Source organism: Oncorhynchus kisutch, linkage group LG26 (genome assembly GCF_002021735.2).
Source record: "Oncorhynchus kisutch isolate 150728-3 linkage group LG26, Okis_V2, whole genome shotgun sequence".
In the NCBI taxonomy this organism is placed as follows: Eukaryota; Metazoa; Chordata; class Actinopteri; order Salmoniformes; family Salmonidae; genus Oncorhynchus; species Oncorhynchus kisutch.
Window position 1 is genome coordinate 37238428 of NC_034199.2, and position 17244 is coordinate 37255671.

Below are 17244 nucleotides of genomic sequence, written 5' to 3' on the forward strand. Positions count from 1 at the left end.
CAGACAGTCCAGGTAATCACACAGATATTGTTCTCTCTTCTCCCACTCTTCATAATGCACGTTTTTCTCTCCATTCTCTGCCTCTTTGTGCAGGCCGCTTCCTCTTATCTCCAAGCACTCCCTGGCTTAATGATCTAGAGCCTCGCCTCGTTGGGGCAGGAAGTCCATATAAGGATTGGGGTTGAGCCAGCGGGTTGCAAGATATCTCCCCTCAATAACCACTCCCCTCACCTCTCCCTGCCGTCTGCCACACACCCCACGCCTTCAGCTCTGACCGGGGGGGAGGGGCAGTCCAGCTCCCTAGAGCATCCCTCCTGGAGAGAGCATTGACATTTCCATGGGCTGCACCTGATCTGTGGACAACGGAGAAAGCAAAGAGCTGTAAGAATAGGAACCAGCGTGTGACCCGGGCGTTACTGTCCTTATTCCGTGACATCCAAACCAGTGGTTTCAGCGTTTCCAGCTCCCCTATTCTTTCTCCACAGTGGAATATCTTCGTTCTTGTGGCAACAGCTTCCGGCTAATGTACATGACTGGGTGTTCCTCACCTTCTTGTAGCTGTGATAGGACGGCATCCACCCTGGTTTCGAAAGTGGTACACACTAGTGGTTTGGAGATGTCCGGGGTCAGCAGCACAGGTCCAGAACACAGTGCTCCCTTTAGGTCCTGGAAGGCTTTCTCCGTCTCCTTGGTCCATGTCACCTGGGCGGGCAAATGGCTCCCGTAAGGCCTGCAGTACTGCGCTCACCTGGTTTAGATGTCTCCCACTCGCTCCCATGGACCACAATGTCGTCGATGTATGCCGCCAAGACGGTTTTTGTTCTTCGTGTTATCCACATTTCTTTATCCACGTCCAGCAGTCCTCGGGGTCGTCTCCCGTACAGGAGTTCGACGGGAGAGAATCCTGTTGAAGTTTGGGGCACTTCTCAGATCGAGAACATCAGGTAGGGTAGCAGCTGGTCCCAATTAATTCCGTCAGCCTCCATCACCTTCTTCATTTTCATTAGCTTGCATAGATCCTTCATGATTCGCGACATGAACGGGGTGCCCTGGTCGGTCAATATCTTGTCGGGGATGCCTACTCGGGAGAACAGGATGACCAACTCACGTGCGATTCCCTTGATGGCCATGGTGCACAGGGGAATGGCTTCTGGGTACCTGGTGACATAATCCAGAATGTATAGGTGCCCTCGGTTGCTCTTTGGTAGAGGAAGAAAGGATCTTCCAGTTGGGTCGTGCCAAACCGGCCCGCTAGAGAGGCGGGCTCTGGCGCCACCTCATGGTCAATCGGGAACATGTCTTCCGACTCACCACCTCTCCCTCCAGTCTGGCTTCAACAGAGTCCCCCTCTGAGAGGGGGTCAGTTGACGCCTGGGGGTCCACTTCCTGGAATCCACACATCCCGGCATCCCTCCTCCTGGCGTCTTTCCCACCTCTCCACCTTCCTCCTCCCTTCTGGTTCCCTCGGTTCCCCACGTCTCCGGACATCCTGGTCCACAATTGGAGGAACTTCGGGAAATCCCTCCGGATAAGGACCGTGACAGGCAGGTTTGGGACGACTCCCACTGGTCCCATGTGCTGTCCCTTTGTGGTCTGTAGGTGGAAGAGTGTAGTAGGGTAGTCCTTGGTCTCATCGTGTATGAACGTAATGGCCACGGTCTCCGCCAGGTTCGAGGACTGGGCAACATCAGGTCGGACCAGGGTCACCATACTCCCGGAGTCCACAAGTGCCGTGGTGTACTTTCCATTGGCTCTTACCGGGGTGACAGGGGAAGGACCACTCTCCCTAGGCCAGCATGCCATCAGCAAGCCGCAGGGCCGCCCGTTGGCTATGTCACTGGCTGAAGCCAAAGGCGTCGGACATCGTGGTTTGAACAGTTCCAGGGGATGTGTCCCGGCTCGCCACACACATTTCCTGCTGTCCAGGTTCAGGAAGGAGTGTCGTCTCGGGGAGCTGACTGTGAGTGTCCTCCTATCCTTGGCCGGGGTCCCGGCATGGTCCTCCTCCCCTTTTCGCTCCTTTGGGAGAGTGGAGGATTCGCCTTCCATGGTTGTCCTCTGCGCAGGACCTCAAAAGCCACCTGTTGTCCTTACACCAGTTCCACCAGCTGATCTCTCCTTCTCTCTCTTCTTCCCTGCAGGTTAGCTTGGTTGGTTAACTTTTTAGCTTCGAACGGAAGAGAGTGTATAAATTGATCTATGCCCACTTTCTCAATGGGCGTGAGCATCAGGAGTTCAGCAGTTAGCCAGCTCTTGGCCAGCCTAATTAGATCATGCATTTGCGATCGGGGGGGACACTGTAGGATCATGCGCCCAATCATGGAATCTTTGTGACCTAATCAGGGTGTAACCATACCGGTGCAGGATTTCCTTTTTCAGCACCTCGTAATGTGTCACCTGGTCAACCAACAGATCCTGATAGATCCCCATATCTCTCTCTCCCTCCCTCGCTCTCTCCCTCTCTTTTTGCCCTGTATCTCTCCCTCCTCCGCTCTCTTCTTTCCCCATATCTCTCTCCCTCCCTCTCCCTCTCTCTTCTTTCCCCATATCTCTCTCCCTCCCTCTCCCTCTCTCTTCTTGCCCCATATCTCTCTCCCTCCCTCTCTCTCTTCTTGCCCCATATCCCTCTCTCCCGCCATCTCTTTTTGCCCCATATCTCACTCTCCTTCACACTCTCTTCTTGGCCAATATCGCTCTCTCCTTCCCTCTCTCTTTCTTCTTGCCCCATATCTCTCTCTCCTTCCCTCTCTCTCTTCTTGCCCCATATCTCTCTCCTTCCCTCTCTTTTTGCTCCATATCCCCCCTCTCTCCTTCTCTCTCTTCTTGCCCCATATCTCTCTCTCCTTCCCTCTCTCTCTTCTTGCCCCATATCTCTCTCCTTCCCTCTCTTTTTGCTCCATATCCCCCCTCTCTCCTTCTCTCTCTTCTTGCCCCATATCGATCCCTCCCCACTCTTTCCTTCCTTCTCTTCTTGCCCCGTATCTCTCCCTCCCTCTCTCTCTCCTTCCCTCTTCTTGCCTCGTATCTCTCCCTCCCTCTCTCTCTCCTTCCCTCTTCTTGCCTCGTATCTCTCCCTCCATCTCTCTGCACCTCCCCTTCTCTCCCTTCCCTCTCTCCCCCTCTCCTCTGCCTCTCTCCCTTCCCTCTCTCCTCCCTGTCCCATACCTCTTGGTGCCACAGGCATCAGGGCAGGTGGGGCATTTTTCGCAGGTGTCCCCGAAGGCCCCTGGTTCAGTGCACTGGCAGCGCCCACAGGCACAGCTGCCCCGCCCGCTGCAGATCTGCCCGTCATCAGACACACAGGATGAGGTGTCAGTGGAACAGTTACAGTTGTCCCCGATATAGCCCGCATGGCACTTACACTCTCCACAGTGGCACTCTCCGTGACCTGAGGAAGAGAGGATAGATGAGGGAGCTTGTGAGGACAGTTCTTCAAACAGAGTTTCAAATGGTATAAAAACAAGTCAATATGTTAGCGCCAATTAGCTTTACACAAGAAAACTAAAAACACAGAAAATAATTTCTGAGACAAAGTGATATGGAAAAAAATACACATCCACATTTAAATTCCCACAACAGGCCATTATCTAGCAAGGAATGATTTCCAAACATTAACAAAGCATTTATAGACAATACAGCCAATCACACACACTTCATCATCTGTTATTGATCACAAAATCTGCGAAAAGCTGTTTACTGGCCAGAAATGTGTCTCCAGTGATGAACAACTAGACTAGATCACAGTTATTTCAGTCGGGGGAGAGCTTGGGCATCTAATGCCGGCAACAAGCCATGAAACACTAACAGTCTTTAAAAAGGCCAAGTGGAGTCCAAATGCATTTCCCCCATGTTATATCATATTGTACAACAGCTGATGAAACTAACACTGTAAAAGTGTGAAAACATTTGATCAGTGCTATTTCCTGACATTGTAGTTGCTGGTTGAAAATACAATCTACATAGGACCTTCTAATCAGCAGGTTTGCATGGACGGGAGTTTCGGCTTTCCATGGTGACAAATTGGTTAAAAGACCAATAAAAAAAAGAGTTCCAAACCTCTCTGCCAATAACAGCTAGTTTTCAGTTTTCCCCTCCACACTCAGACCACTCCCAGACAGTCCTAGCAAAATTCTTTCTTGAGAAAGTTTTTTGCTATAAAGCTATTTTTTTTGCCAATTTGAATGGAACTCTATCACAGTAAGGTACTTAATTTGTTACCCAGAAATTATTTGATATTGATTTAAAAATGGCTGCATTGGGACTTTAATGGAACAAACCTTATCGACATCGGAAGCTATGGACCAGAGGTCAACCCAGAGGCAGCCCAAGGGTGTGATGTCACAGTGGAAATAATCCCTGTTCAAACACTGACTTGTTTTAGTAGCGGGCCCTGTGTGTCAGTGTGTGAGATGGGAAGGCTGGGTTCTTCAGACAAGAACAGCTGTAGTTAAGTCTTAACTGCTGTGCTTCCACGCTGACTTTAAGCCAGTTGTTCCCACAAGGCCCCACAACAAGAGCATTCATATTAGGCAATTGAAAAAAGCAAAAGGCGACCAGCACAGAAGCAAAGAGATGGCAAGCCTCAATGTTACACAATTAGTCTACATCTGATGACCAAAGGCCTTGCAATTAAAAAAAAAAACGATCAACTTGGCAAATCTGAAATAAAGCAACTTTTTAAAAAAAGGACTTGTTTGGGACAGAGGCACTAGCCAAGGGGGTTAGTCTGACCTGGAAGTGTAACAGCACTGCTGTTTAACTGAGCCCCACCACACCACAGCTGGTAGCTGGAGGTTACTGTCTGAGGTGGGAGTCTACTGCTGTAGGAGAGTACAGGAGGTTGAACTGACCTGCTCCTGTTCCTACAGGCCTCAACCCTGTTCAACCCTGTGAGCTCTAGTAAAAAGCAAGATGTCTTCTGTATGGAACAGAGTGACCTCTAAGGTTCTTAGAATCTCCACCTGCAATACTCATCTATTTAGACCTGGGAAGTAAGGGGACACTTGGACTTAGGCCTCAATTGTGTGAGACAGAGCTTTCTCAGGCCTTTTCTAACATCGAAAAAGCCAAGTCTGGTCTGATCTTCCAAGAAAGCTCTCCTAATGCAATCCATGTGTTGTTGCCTACTTCTCCCTCTCCTCTAACAGCAGGATAATTCCACTGAGATTAGGTATTAGAAGAGCCTTACTTCATTTGACTTATAATAAACTTCACAGACGGGACAACAGGGGGGCAAACTAACCAGTCTGAACATTACAGCACAACAACAGTGCTGCACTGCTAGCACACAGAGTGCTGCCTCATCTATAGAACACCTATTAGGGTTATTTTGTTAAAGTTGTTCTAGAATCTATAGAAGGATTCCATTCTGTTGTGGGTTGGTAGAGATGTATGCAGACTGACAGACAGGGCCCAGATAATGTAGGTCGCCTAACTAATTTAATTTGTGCTGTCTATTGGTGGAGGATACTTTGTTTTAAGGACATACATCTCAATCATGGGTAATGAGTTCCAGCTTGAAGTGCCCCTCGGAAAAATGGTGCCTTAAAGCAATAAAAAGACAAAGCCTAAAATAGGCTTTTCAAAAAGCCCTTTCAATTTGATCATAAACATATATGTTGTGTTCAGAAAGTATTCATACCCCTTGACTTATTCCATATTTTTCTGTGTTACAGCCTGAATTCAAAATGGATTAAATCAAAATTTTTCTTACCCATCTCCACACAATACCCCATAATGACAAAGTGAAAACATGTTTTTTGAAATTGTAGCAAATGTATTGAAAATTAAACACACCTTTGGCAGCGATTACAGCTGTGAGTCTTTCTGGGTAAGTCTTCAAGAGATTTCCACAATTGCATTTGGCAAAATTTGCCCATTATTCTTCTCAAATTTCTTCAAGCTCTGTCAAATTGGTTGTTGATCATTGTTAGACAACCATATTCAGGTCTTGCCACAGATTTAAGTAGATTTAAGTCAAAACTGTAACTCAGCCACTCGGGAACATTCACTGACTTCTTGGTAAGCAACTCCAGTGTAGATGTGGCCTTTTGTTTTAGGTTATTGTCCGGGTGAAAGGTGAATTCATCTCCCAGTATCTGGTGGACAGCAGACAACCGGGCATTCCTCTAGGATTTTACCTGTGCCTAGCTCCATTTTGTTTTGTTTTTTTATCCTGAAAAACTCCCCAGTTCTTAATGATTACAAGCAATAACTATGCTTCAAAATGACTCAGTAAGGTGTTGTATTGGATTTGCCCCAAACATAACACTTTGTATTCAGGACAAAAAGTGAATTGCTTTTTTACAGTACCTTACAGTACCTTAGTGCCTTGTTGCAAACAGGCCGAATGTTTTGGAATATTTTTATTCTGTACAGGCTTCCTTCTTTTCACTCTGTCAATTAGGTTAGTATTGCGGAGTAACTACAATGTTGTTGATCCATCCGCAGTTTTCTCCTATCTCAGCCATTAAACCATGTAACTGTTTTAAAGTCACCATTGGCTTCATGGTGAAATCCCTGATTGGTTTAATTCCTCTCCGGCAACTGAGTTAGAAAGGACACCTGTATCTTTGTAGTGACTGGGTGTATTGATACACCATCAAATGTGTAATTAATAACTTCACCATGCTCAAAGGGATATTCACTGTCTGCTTAGTTGATTGTTTACCCATTTACCAATAGGTAACCTTCTTTGCGAGGCATTGGAAAACCTCCCTGGTCTTTGTGGTTGAAAATGTTTTTGAAAATCTCTACTCAACTGTGGGATTTTACAGATAATTGTGTGGGCTGCAGAGATAAGGAGATAAGGTAGTCATTTAAAAATCATGTTAAAACACTATTATTGCACACAGAGCGAATGCAACTTAAGTGACTTGTTAACATGTTAACTCCTGAACGTATTTAGGCCATAACAAGGGTTGAATACTTATTGACTCAAGACATTTCAGATTTACATTTTTAATGAATTTGTAATATAAAAAACAACAACACAATTCCGCTTAGAAATGATGGGGTATTGTGTGTAAACCAGTGATGCAGAATCTCAATTTAGTCCATTTTAAATTCAGGCTGTGACGCAACAATGTGGAAAAAGTCAAGAGGGCAGAATACTTTCTGAAGGCACTGTATGATGTGTGTAAGACGTTTCTAGTATGTAGAATTTGCTTTTCTTTACTCATATTTTCCCCAAACTGCCCTGGGTGAGTAGTAACTTAAGACATTTACACCAGGGCCTGTGTAAAGGGCATGTACTGTTGTTAATAAGGACCATATTTTAAGAGGTGGAAAAGTTGAGTCTGGTGTGATTAAATTGTTCCTGTGGTTTATGGTCACGTCGCCGCGCTCAATGACTGTTGGTCACTGGTGGTGGCCAGAAGCACAACCATGATGGGCGTGTGCGTGTTTTTGTTTTACTATCCTTGTGGGTACTAGAAGTCCTCACAAGGATAGTAAAACAAGGAACATAATCTCGGTCCCAAGTGAAAAAAATGCTATTTTGGGCTCAGGGGTTAGGTTTAGGGTTATGGTTACGGTTAGTATTAAGGTTGGGGTTAGGGTTAGAGGTTAAAGTTAGGTTTGGAGTTAGGGTTAGGTATAGTTTTAGGGTTAGGGGTTAAGGTTAGGCTTACGGTTGATTAGGGTTATGGTTAGGTTAAGGGTTAGATTTAGGAAAAATAGGATTTTTAGATGGGAATCAATTATTTGGTTCCCACAAGGATAGCAATACAGAACTGTGTGTGTGCACAACCATGAGGTATAGGTGCCACCTGAGTCTGGTGGCTTGAGGCCTGGGAACATGTCCTTAGGAGAGGGCACTGCACCTCTGGAAAGTTCATAGGTAGAGACTGAATCTCCCTTTATAGTGCACTATTTTTGACCTGGACCCAGGTCTATGGTAGAAATGTAGAAAGGGAATAGTGTACCATTTAGGACACAGACAGATTACAATAGATTCATCTTGGAGGTAATGCTCATTTGACTGTCTACCTGGCACACTGCTGTCTCAATGTTAGGGCTTCTACGGTAAGAGGCAAGTCCTGACATGCTGCCATCACAGCTGTTTCTTCCATCGCTCTCTGCTCTGCTGCTCATTATTAAATGTGTATGTGTGTGGTTCCCAGAACATCTAGATGAGGATCAGTAGAGCTGGTTTAATGCTGTGTAATCCTGTATTTAATGCCCTAGTCAGGGATGTCAATTTCTTCATCTGATAGCATCAGGATCTTTGATACCGTTTGAGGACTTCCTTTGTAAGATCAGCAGTAGTTGACTCATGCTCACAGAGCCCAACTAACTCTTGTCCCTTTGTCACCATTTACATCATAGGACCAGCTAGCTACAGAATGTAGATAGAGAGGAACATTAATCTACCTCACAATGTCTGCATTCACTTGGGTACTGTAGGTACAGTACCAGTCCCTTTATTTTTTTAACTATTTTCTACATTGTAGAATAATAGTGAAGACATCAACACTATGAAATAACACATATGGAATCATGTAGTAAGCAAAAAAAGTCTTACACTAATCAAAGTATATTTTATATTTGAGATTCTTCAAAGTAGCCACCCTTTGCCAAAAGTGTGCAAAGCTGTCAACAAGGCATTCTCCCGACCAGCTTCATGAGGTAGTCACCTGGAATGCATTTCAATTAACAGGTGTGCCTTGTTAAATGTTAATTTGTGGAATTTTTATTCTTCTTAATGCGTTTGAGCCAATCAGTTGTGTTGTGACAAGGTAGGGGTGGTATACAGAAGATAGCCCCATTTGACAGAAGATCAAGTATTTTACCAAATGGCAAGAACAGTTCAAATACGCAAAGATAAATGACAGTCCATCATTACTTTAAGACATGACGTTCAGTCAACCCGGAAAATGTCAAGAACTTTGAAAGTTTCTTCAAGTGCAGTCGCAAAAAGCATCAAGTACTATGAAGAAACTGGCTCTCATGAGGACCGCCACGGAAAAGGAAGACCTGGCGTTAACTCTACTGCAGAGGATACGTTCATTAGAGTTACCAGCCTCAGAAATTGCAGCCCAAATAAATGCTTTACAGAGTTCAAGTAACAGACACATCTCAACATCAACTGTTCAGAGGAGACTGCGTGAATCGGACCTTCATGGTCGAAATGCTGCAAAGAAACCACTACTAAAGGACACCAATAAGAAGAAGAGACTTGCTTGGGCCAAGAAACACAAGCAATGGACATTAGACGGGTAGAAATCTGCCCTTTGGTCTGATGAGTCCAAATTTGAGATTTGTCGTTCCAACTGCCGTCTCTTTGTGAGACGCAGTGTACGTGAATGCACATCTCTGCATATGTGGTTCCCACCCTGAAGAATGGAGGAGGTGGTGTGATGGTGACACTGTCTGTGATTTATTTAGAATTCAAGGCACACTTAACCAACATGGCTACCACAGCATTCTGCAGCTATACGCTATCCCATCTGGTTTGCGCTTAATGGGACTATCATTCGTTTTTCAACCAGACACTGATCCAACACACCTCCAGAATGTGTAAGGGATATTTGACCCTGTGTAAGGGCTATTTGAAGGAGAGTGATGGAGTGCTGCATCAGATGACCTGGCCTCCACAATCACCCGACCTCAACCCAACTGAGATGGTTTGGGATGAGTTGGACTGCAGAGTGAAGAAAATGCAGCCATCAGGTTCTCAGCATATGTGGGAACTGAAGACTTTTGGAAAAGCATTCCAGGTGAAGATGGTTGAGAGAATGCCAAGAGTGAGCAAAGCTGTCATCAAGGAAAAGGGTGGCTACTTTGAAGAATCTAAAATATATATTTTTTTGTTTAACACTTTTTTGGTTACTACATTATTCTATATGTATTATTTTATAGTGTTGATGTCTTCACTATTATTCTACACTGTAGAAAATAGTACAAATAAAGAAAAACCCTTGAATGAGTAGGTGTATCCAAACTTTTGACTGGTACTGTATATTATTTTGTTGATAGACACATACATGGTATGGTAGTGTTTGTCAACAGACTGGGATGTGACCACTAACAAGGAACTTTGTTTGGTACAATGTTTTTTCTGTCACTGATAATTTAGACAAATCATGATTTCATAGGTGTTCGCGCCTTTACTAGGCTTGGACGGTCTCCAGATTGTCATACCTTCATACCGACCTTGTGCCATCCTGGGATATTCGGTAATACTGGCACTCAAATCAAGGGACAATATTTTTAAACCCCGCTGAGCCTCTGTAATCCGAAGGGTAGCAATGCTAACAATATCATGTAAAATCATGCTAACAAGCACATTGCGAACGTTTTATACAGCCTCTGACCTAAAGTATTTGTAGGAGAGAAATCCCAGCTCATACAGTTATACAAGTGACTAAAAACTGCTACTCACAGTTTGCTACATGCGCAAAACAAATATTAGACAGCAAGGCTCTTGGTCCAGGAGGGGACCTCTGGTTCCAAATATAACCATTCAAAGGGTGCTATTTGTAACCAAAAAGGGTTTTATCTGACTCGAAAGGGTTCCATCTGGAACCTTTTTAAGGAGGGTTCTCCTACAGGGACAAATGGCTCTACATAGCTTTTTTCCCCCCGAGAGTGTACCGCCCTGCTTCCACTCCTCATTCTAGTATCTTTTCTAACACAACTCCCCCCAGAATTTAATCGAGCATCTGACGCAATTAAGCAAGATTTTAGTTCTCGGTCTCCGAGATGACTGTAGGTATAACATCAGGTGCTATAATGCTATAGGTCATTTTCTGGATTTCTGGACAAAAATCCCCACTTACAATGGATATTGGAGATTTTCCATTGGGCATGGGTCACCAACATACGTGCAGTGAAAAAGCATAGCGTAGTGTGTGGTTACTGGGGTAGAAATAAATAATAAAAACACTCAACTGTACGTAACAACTAGCACACATGCTAAAATCATCAATACATTTTTCTCACACACTCAACCAGATGCATGTTTGGCGTAATGCATAGGTACTGCTCTGGTGCTGTTAATCATCATAGTATACATCTCAAGTGGCACCCAATTCCCTATTTAGTGCACTACAGGGAATGGTAGTGCACTATACAGGGAATGGGGTGCCATTTGGGACTTCAGCAATAGTCTTGTGTTGTTGTTATTCATCAGCATTATATATACATTTTCCCCCTTCCTAATGACCTGGTCATCCTGACACCAGGCCAGTATAATGTGGCTGAGAGATCAGACATAGCCCCAGATAAACAGAGCCAGTGAGGGGAGCGCCGACCCACTTCATCTCAGCCAGACAAGCTTGGTATGCTGCAGCAGCTATCCGCAGCCACTTTTTCTCCTTCTATCCCAGCTCTGCATGCTCTCTCTCCCTGGCAGGATGCAGGTCAGCGAGTTAATTAACTTAATGCACACCTCGCATCAATGCCCTCTCTGACTGAGCGCCATGGAGAGAGAAGGGCAGAAAAGTACCAACCAACGTGTCTATCCCTTTCACAGCCAAAGCCCAGCAACAACCTCTCGTGACAGAGAAGGGACATGCATGAAAGGCTGCTAACATCTAGCAATCTATCCCTTTCACAGCCAAAGCCCAGCTCAGCTTAGTTCAGTCCAGGGCCCTAGGCCAAGGTAAAGCAACCAAATCACACACGGGCGAGTGCAGATCCACCCACAGAGAGGTAGAGAGAGAGGGAGAGACAACAAGATAGTAATTAAAACAGAAGTGGGAGGTGGGCTGAGAGGAAAGTGTTGCTTCCCTCGTTGCTGGGGTTTAATAGCACTGAAGATATAGGGCTGGAATATAGGATAATATATACACAAAAGTATGTGGACACCTGCTCGTCGAACATTTCATTCCAAAATCATGGGCATTAATATGGAGTTGGTGTCCCCGTTGCTGCCCCAACATCCTCCACTCTTGAGACGGCTTTCCACTAGATGTTGGAACATTGCTGAGGGGACTTGCTTCCATTCAGCCACAAGACCATTAGTGAGGTTGGGCACTGATGTTGGGTGATTAGGCCTGGCTCGCAGTCAGCGTTCTAATTCATCCCAAAGATGTTCGATGGGGTTGAGGTCAGGGTTCTGTGTAGGCCAGTCAAGTTCTTCCACACCGATCTTGACAAACCATTTCCGTATGCACCTCGCTTTGTGCACGGGGGCATTGTCAGGCTGAAACAGGAAAGGGCATTGCCCAAACTGTTGCCACAAAGTTGGAAGCACAGAATTGTCTAGAATGCCATTGTATGCTGTAGCATTACGATTTCCCTTTGCGGGAACTAAAGGGCCTAGTCCAAACCATGAAAAACAGTCCCAGACCATTATTCCTCCTCCTTTACAGTTGGCACTATGCATTGGGGCAGGTAGCGTTGGACTGCCAGATGGTGAAGCGTGTTTCATCAGTCCAGATAAAGTGTTTCCACTGCTCCAGAGTCCAATGGCAGCGAGCTTTACACCACGATACTTGCCATTGCGCATGATCATAGGCTTGTATGCGGCTGCTCGGCCACGGAAACCCATTTCCTGAAGCTCCCCACAAACGGTTCTTGTCCTGACGTGGCTTTCTGAGCAAGTTTGGAACTCGGGAGTTAGCGTTGCAACCGAGGACATATGATTTTAACGTGCTACGAGCTTCAGCACTCGGCGGTCCCTATGACGGTACCACATTGAAAGTCACTGAGCTCTTCAGTAAGGCCATTCTACTGACAATGTTTGTCTACAAAGATTGCATGACTGTGTGCTCGATTTTATACACCTGTCAGCAACATCTATGGCTGAAATAGCCAAATCCTCTCATGTGAAGGGGTGTCCACATACGTTTGTATATATAGTGTAGGATGAAGTATAGGGTTTGAATGCATTGAGTATTAGGTTGGCTGATTTCTAAGAAATGTTAGGGGGGCTGGTAAGTGTGGGGTAGAGAATGGTCGATGCAAGAGAGAGAGCCTATCAATGTCTACGTTTGACACGGTGGAGAGATTCTGCTTTAAAACAAAATGGTAGAAACATTTTGCAGGCCGCTTCTGGACCAACTGCTGTGCTTTTCCAAATATTTACTGTCTGCTGCCTGAGTGTCCATACTCCTGCTTGACTCACTGCTCTGGTGTCTTCTCATGACAGAGGGAAAGAAAGAGAGAGGGTGAGAGAGGAGGGGAAAAAAGAGAGAACTAAGAGAGAGAAGAGAGAGAGAGAAGAGAGAGAGAAGAGAGAAGAGAGAGAGAGAAATCATAAATGGGAGGGCAGCAGTCATTCAATTGATTGCGCTCAGCTGGCTTTTCTGTCAGAAGACCCACATCAGTTAACAGCTGCTTTAGAACTGGTGTGAGCCTCGTTGAAAGCATTACCTTTAGCCCTCTTTGCTGCTTTTCATTCTGTTGCTCATTTATGGACCTAAATATTATTTCAGTGAAAACATTACAGCTAAAAATAATAACGTGTCACTGAAATGTTAAGCCCTCCATTAAAGATGGAATCTGCAGTAGTGGGAAAGGCCAGTGGCACTGTTTAAATTTAAATAAATAAAAAATATAATAATAAATAAGGTACATTTTGTACTTTTCTATCATGCGTGAAATGATGTCTGAGGGGGAAAAACTGTGGTTGTTGTTTGCAGTAATTTCCTTGTTGTTATAATATCGCAAACGGACGTAGACGTTTCACCATTACGGATTCTAGCTTTTAAATGGGTAGAAAGATTTCAAACATTATAATGTTGGCCCAGCGCTGTCCGGGTTAGGGTTTGGAGGGGGTAGGCCGTCATTGTAAATAAGAATTTGTTCTTAACTGACTTGGTCTTTTACCAAATAGGGGTGTTATACAGAAGATTGCCCTATCTTGTCACAACACAACTGGCTCAAACGCATTAAGGAAATCAATTCCACAAATTTACTTTTAACAGGGCACACCTGTTAATTGAAATGCATTCCAGGTGACTACTTCATGAAGCTGGTTGAGAGAATGCCAAGAGTGTGCAAAGCTGTCATTAAGTCAAAGGGTGGTTACTTTAACAAATCCAAATATATTTTAGATTCTTCAAACACTTTTTTGATTACTACATGATTCCATATGTTAGTTTTGATGTCTTCACTATAATTGTACAATGTAGAAAATAGTAAAAATAAAGAAAACCCCTTGAATGAATAGGTGTGTCCAAACGTTTGACTGGTACTGTAAACATTTTAGTAATTTAGCAGATGCTCTTATCGAGCTAGCTAGCCATGTATATTTTACATTTAGATCAAATAAAACATTTAGATTTTAGTTTTAGATACATTTTTTATGTACGTTTAACTAGCTGGCTAGCTGGATGAATACCATTTAAACTTCCTAGCTTAGAATTGTAAAGTAAAATGTCTAGTTATCCTTGTCACCATTGACTTGACTGGCAGTAGGTTGAGTTGATGCCCACTCCTTTACCCACTCCTTTGTTAGTTAGCTCATACATTCCAGTACAGATGTGGCAGTCAATTGGGAACAAGCTATAAGAGATGACTAAATTGAGGAAATCAAGTTAAGTTGAAATATGCTTCATATGAAATGTATTATTCATGTCCATGTTGCTCATTGCTCCTCATCACTCTAGTGTCTCATACCCCACTCCGTTGTTAGAGTATCATCAGCTTTAAGACCTACCCTATAGAAAGCCTGCTCTGTAGGATGACCCTAAATAACTCAGTAACCCCAATTATAACCATGGGTGAAAGTAGATGTAATGTCTTCCTGGTACGGGGACCTCCTATGTTTGCACACATTCTTTTTTATGGGCCCAATCATAGAATGACATATAGAATCTATATTCATTTAATAGGATCTCTATGGGCCTAATAGTAAAGATTTGTCACTTAACTTTTAAATGTATTAGCCTACCTGATAATGTGGCAAAAAAACACAACCAGTCATAATGTTTTCATCTGATTGTCAAACAATTACTTCAAAATGGCCATGTCGGCTACGTTACTCAGGAATGGCGGAAAGACAGATGTCGCAGGAATAAAAGTATAGCCTCATTAAGATATTTTTTCTGCTGATATTTTACAACATTTGGTAGGCTATTCGTTAGTCAACTTGTCTATAATTAGATACATGCAGCTTCTCATCATAGCTTGATGCTTGTCTAGAATACTAAAAGCCTTGCTCACCAGGATAATGTCAAATCAATAGAATGATCAATGCATCATCAACAATCTAGTTGACATCGGTAAAGTTCTCTTTCATTTCTGCTTCTCTCACAGAGCGAGGACGTTTAGGGACCAGGCAGTTTTACGCAATTATGACATAACATTGAAGGTTGTGCAATGTGACAGGAATATTTAGACTTAGGGATGCCACCCGTTAGATAAAATACGGAACGGTTCCGTATTTCACTGAATGAATAAACGTCTTGTTTTCGAGATGATAGTTTCAGGATTCGACCTTATTAATGACCTAAGGCTCGTATTTCTGTGTGTTATCATGTTATAACTAAGTCTATGATTTGATAGAGCAGTCTGACTGAGCGGTGGTAGGCAGCAGCAGGCTCGTAAGCATTCATTCAAACAGCACTTTCGTGCGTTTTGCCAGCAGCTCTACTGTTTATGACATCAAGCCTATCAACTCCCGAGATTAGGCTGGTGTAACCGATGTGAAATGGCTAGCTAGTTAGAGGGGTGCACGCTAATAGCGTTTCAAACATCACTCGCTCTGAGACTTGGAGTAGTTATTCCCCTTGCTCTGCATGGGTAACGCTGCTTCGAGGGTGGCTGTTGTCGTTGTGTTCCTGGTTCGAGCCCAGGTAGGAGCGAGGAGAGGGACGGAAGCTATACTGTTACACTGGCAATACTAAAGTGCCTATAAGAACATCCAATAGTCAAAGGTTAATGAAATACAAATGGTATAGAGAGAAATAGTCCTATAATTCCTATAATAACTACAACCTAAAACTTCTTGCCTGGGAATATTGAAGACTCATGTTAAAAGGAACCACCAGCTTTCATGTGTTCTCATGTTCTGAGCAAGGAACTTAAACGTTAGTTTTCTTACATGGCACATATTGCACTTTTACTTTCTTCTCCAACACTTTGTTTTTGCATTATTTAAACCAAATTGAACATGTTTCATTATTTATTTGAGGCTAAATTGATTTTATTGATGTATTATCTTAAGTTAAAATAAGTGTTCATTCAGTATTGTTGTAATTGTCATTATTACAAATAAAAAAAAATCTATAAAATCGGCCAATTAATCGGTATCTGCTTTTTTTGGGGGGATTCTCCAATAATCGGTATCGGTGTAGAAAAATCATAATCGGTCGACCTCTAGTTAATATTATAATAGGCTATATGTGAGACCCACATTCAGTGTCCAACTTGTAGGCTACTCCACTCTAAAATAATGCCGGCATCCATACAGTGCCATTTGATAAATGCAAAGAGACATCACTTACAAAACACCAAACAGTTTTATGAATGACATTCAGTGATTGTTCTTTATTAGACCTACACAAGTCTCGTAACCTGAATTGATGCATACACTGCTGTGAGCGTGCCTCTTGGTCACTCATCTCTGCCTTGGCAAAATTTCAGTGCTATCATAGAACCACACTGCATTTGAGTCTATTCGCTCATTTTTGACAAGTCTGACATGCAGTAATGATAAATGGTGTAATATCCTACTGTTGTCTTGGAAACGTTGTTTTAATGATTGTGATAGTCTCATGTTTTACCAGTACGTTGTACCCCCACTTGTCACGCCTTGGTCTTAGTATTTTGTGTTTTCTTTAATTATTTGTTCAGGCCAGGGTGTGACATGGGTTTGTGTGTTGTGTTTCGTATTGGGGTTTGTAGTATTTGGGATCGCGGCTGATTAGGGGTGTTGTATAGGCTTGGCTGCCTGAGGCGGTTCTCAATCAGCAGTCAGGTGATTCTCGTTGCCTCTGATTGGGAACCGTATTTAGGTAGCCTGAGTTTCGCTTTGTCTTTCGTGGGTGATTGTTCCTGTCTCTGTGTAGTGTTCACCAGATAGGCTGTAATAAGTTTCACGTTCCGTTTGTTGTTTTTTGTATTTATTAAGTTATTTCATGTATCGTCGTTTATTTCATTAAAGACATGAGTAACCACCACGCTGCATTTCGGTCCGACTCTCCTTCGACAAACGAAGAACGCCGTTACACCACTAGTTATTTTGCCGGTACCAGACCGGCTTACTTTCACCCCTGATTATAACCCAGAATCCCCTACATGGCGTTGCCATGGCCATACAGGGATACTAGAAGCTCTCTATGCTGATCGTCA

At 43.7% G+C, this 17244-nt stretch overlaps 1 protein-coding gene across 1 annotated transcript in view; it reads right to left on the minus strand.

Moving 5' to 3' along the window:
• Window positions 1-17244, minus strand: part of LOC109871245 (integrin beta-5) — an 87824-nt gene that overhangs the window by 18473 nt on the left and 52107 nt on the right. Inside the window, exon 11 of the mRNA XM_020462055.2 lies at window positions 3166-3388. Within this exon, the coding sequence (XP_020317644.1) occupies window positions 3166-3388 (223 nt within the window). The remainder of the gene's footprint in view (window positions 1-3165; window positions 3389-17244) is intronic.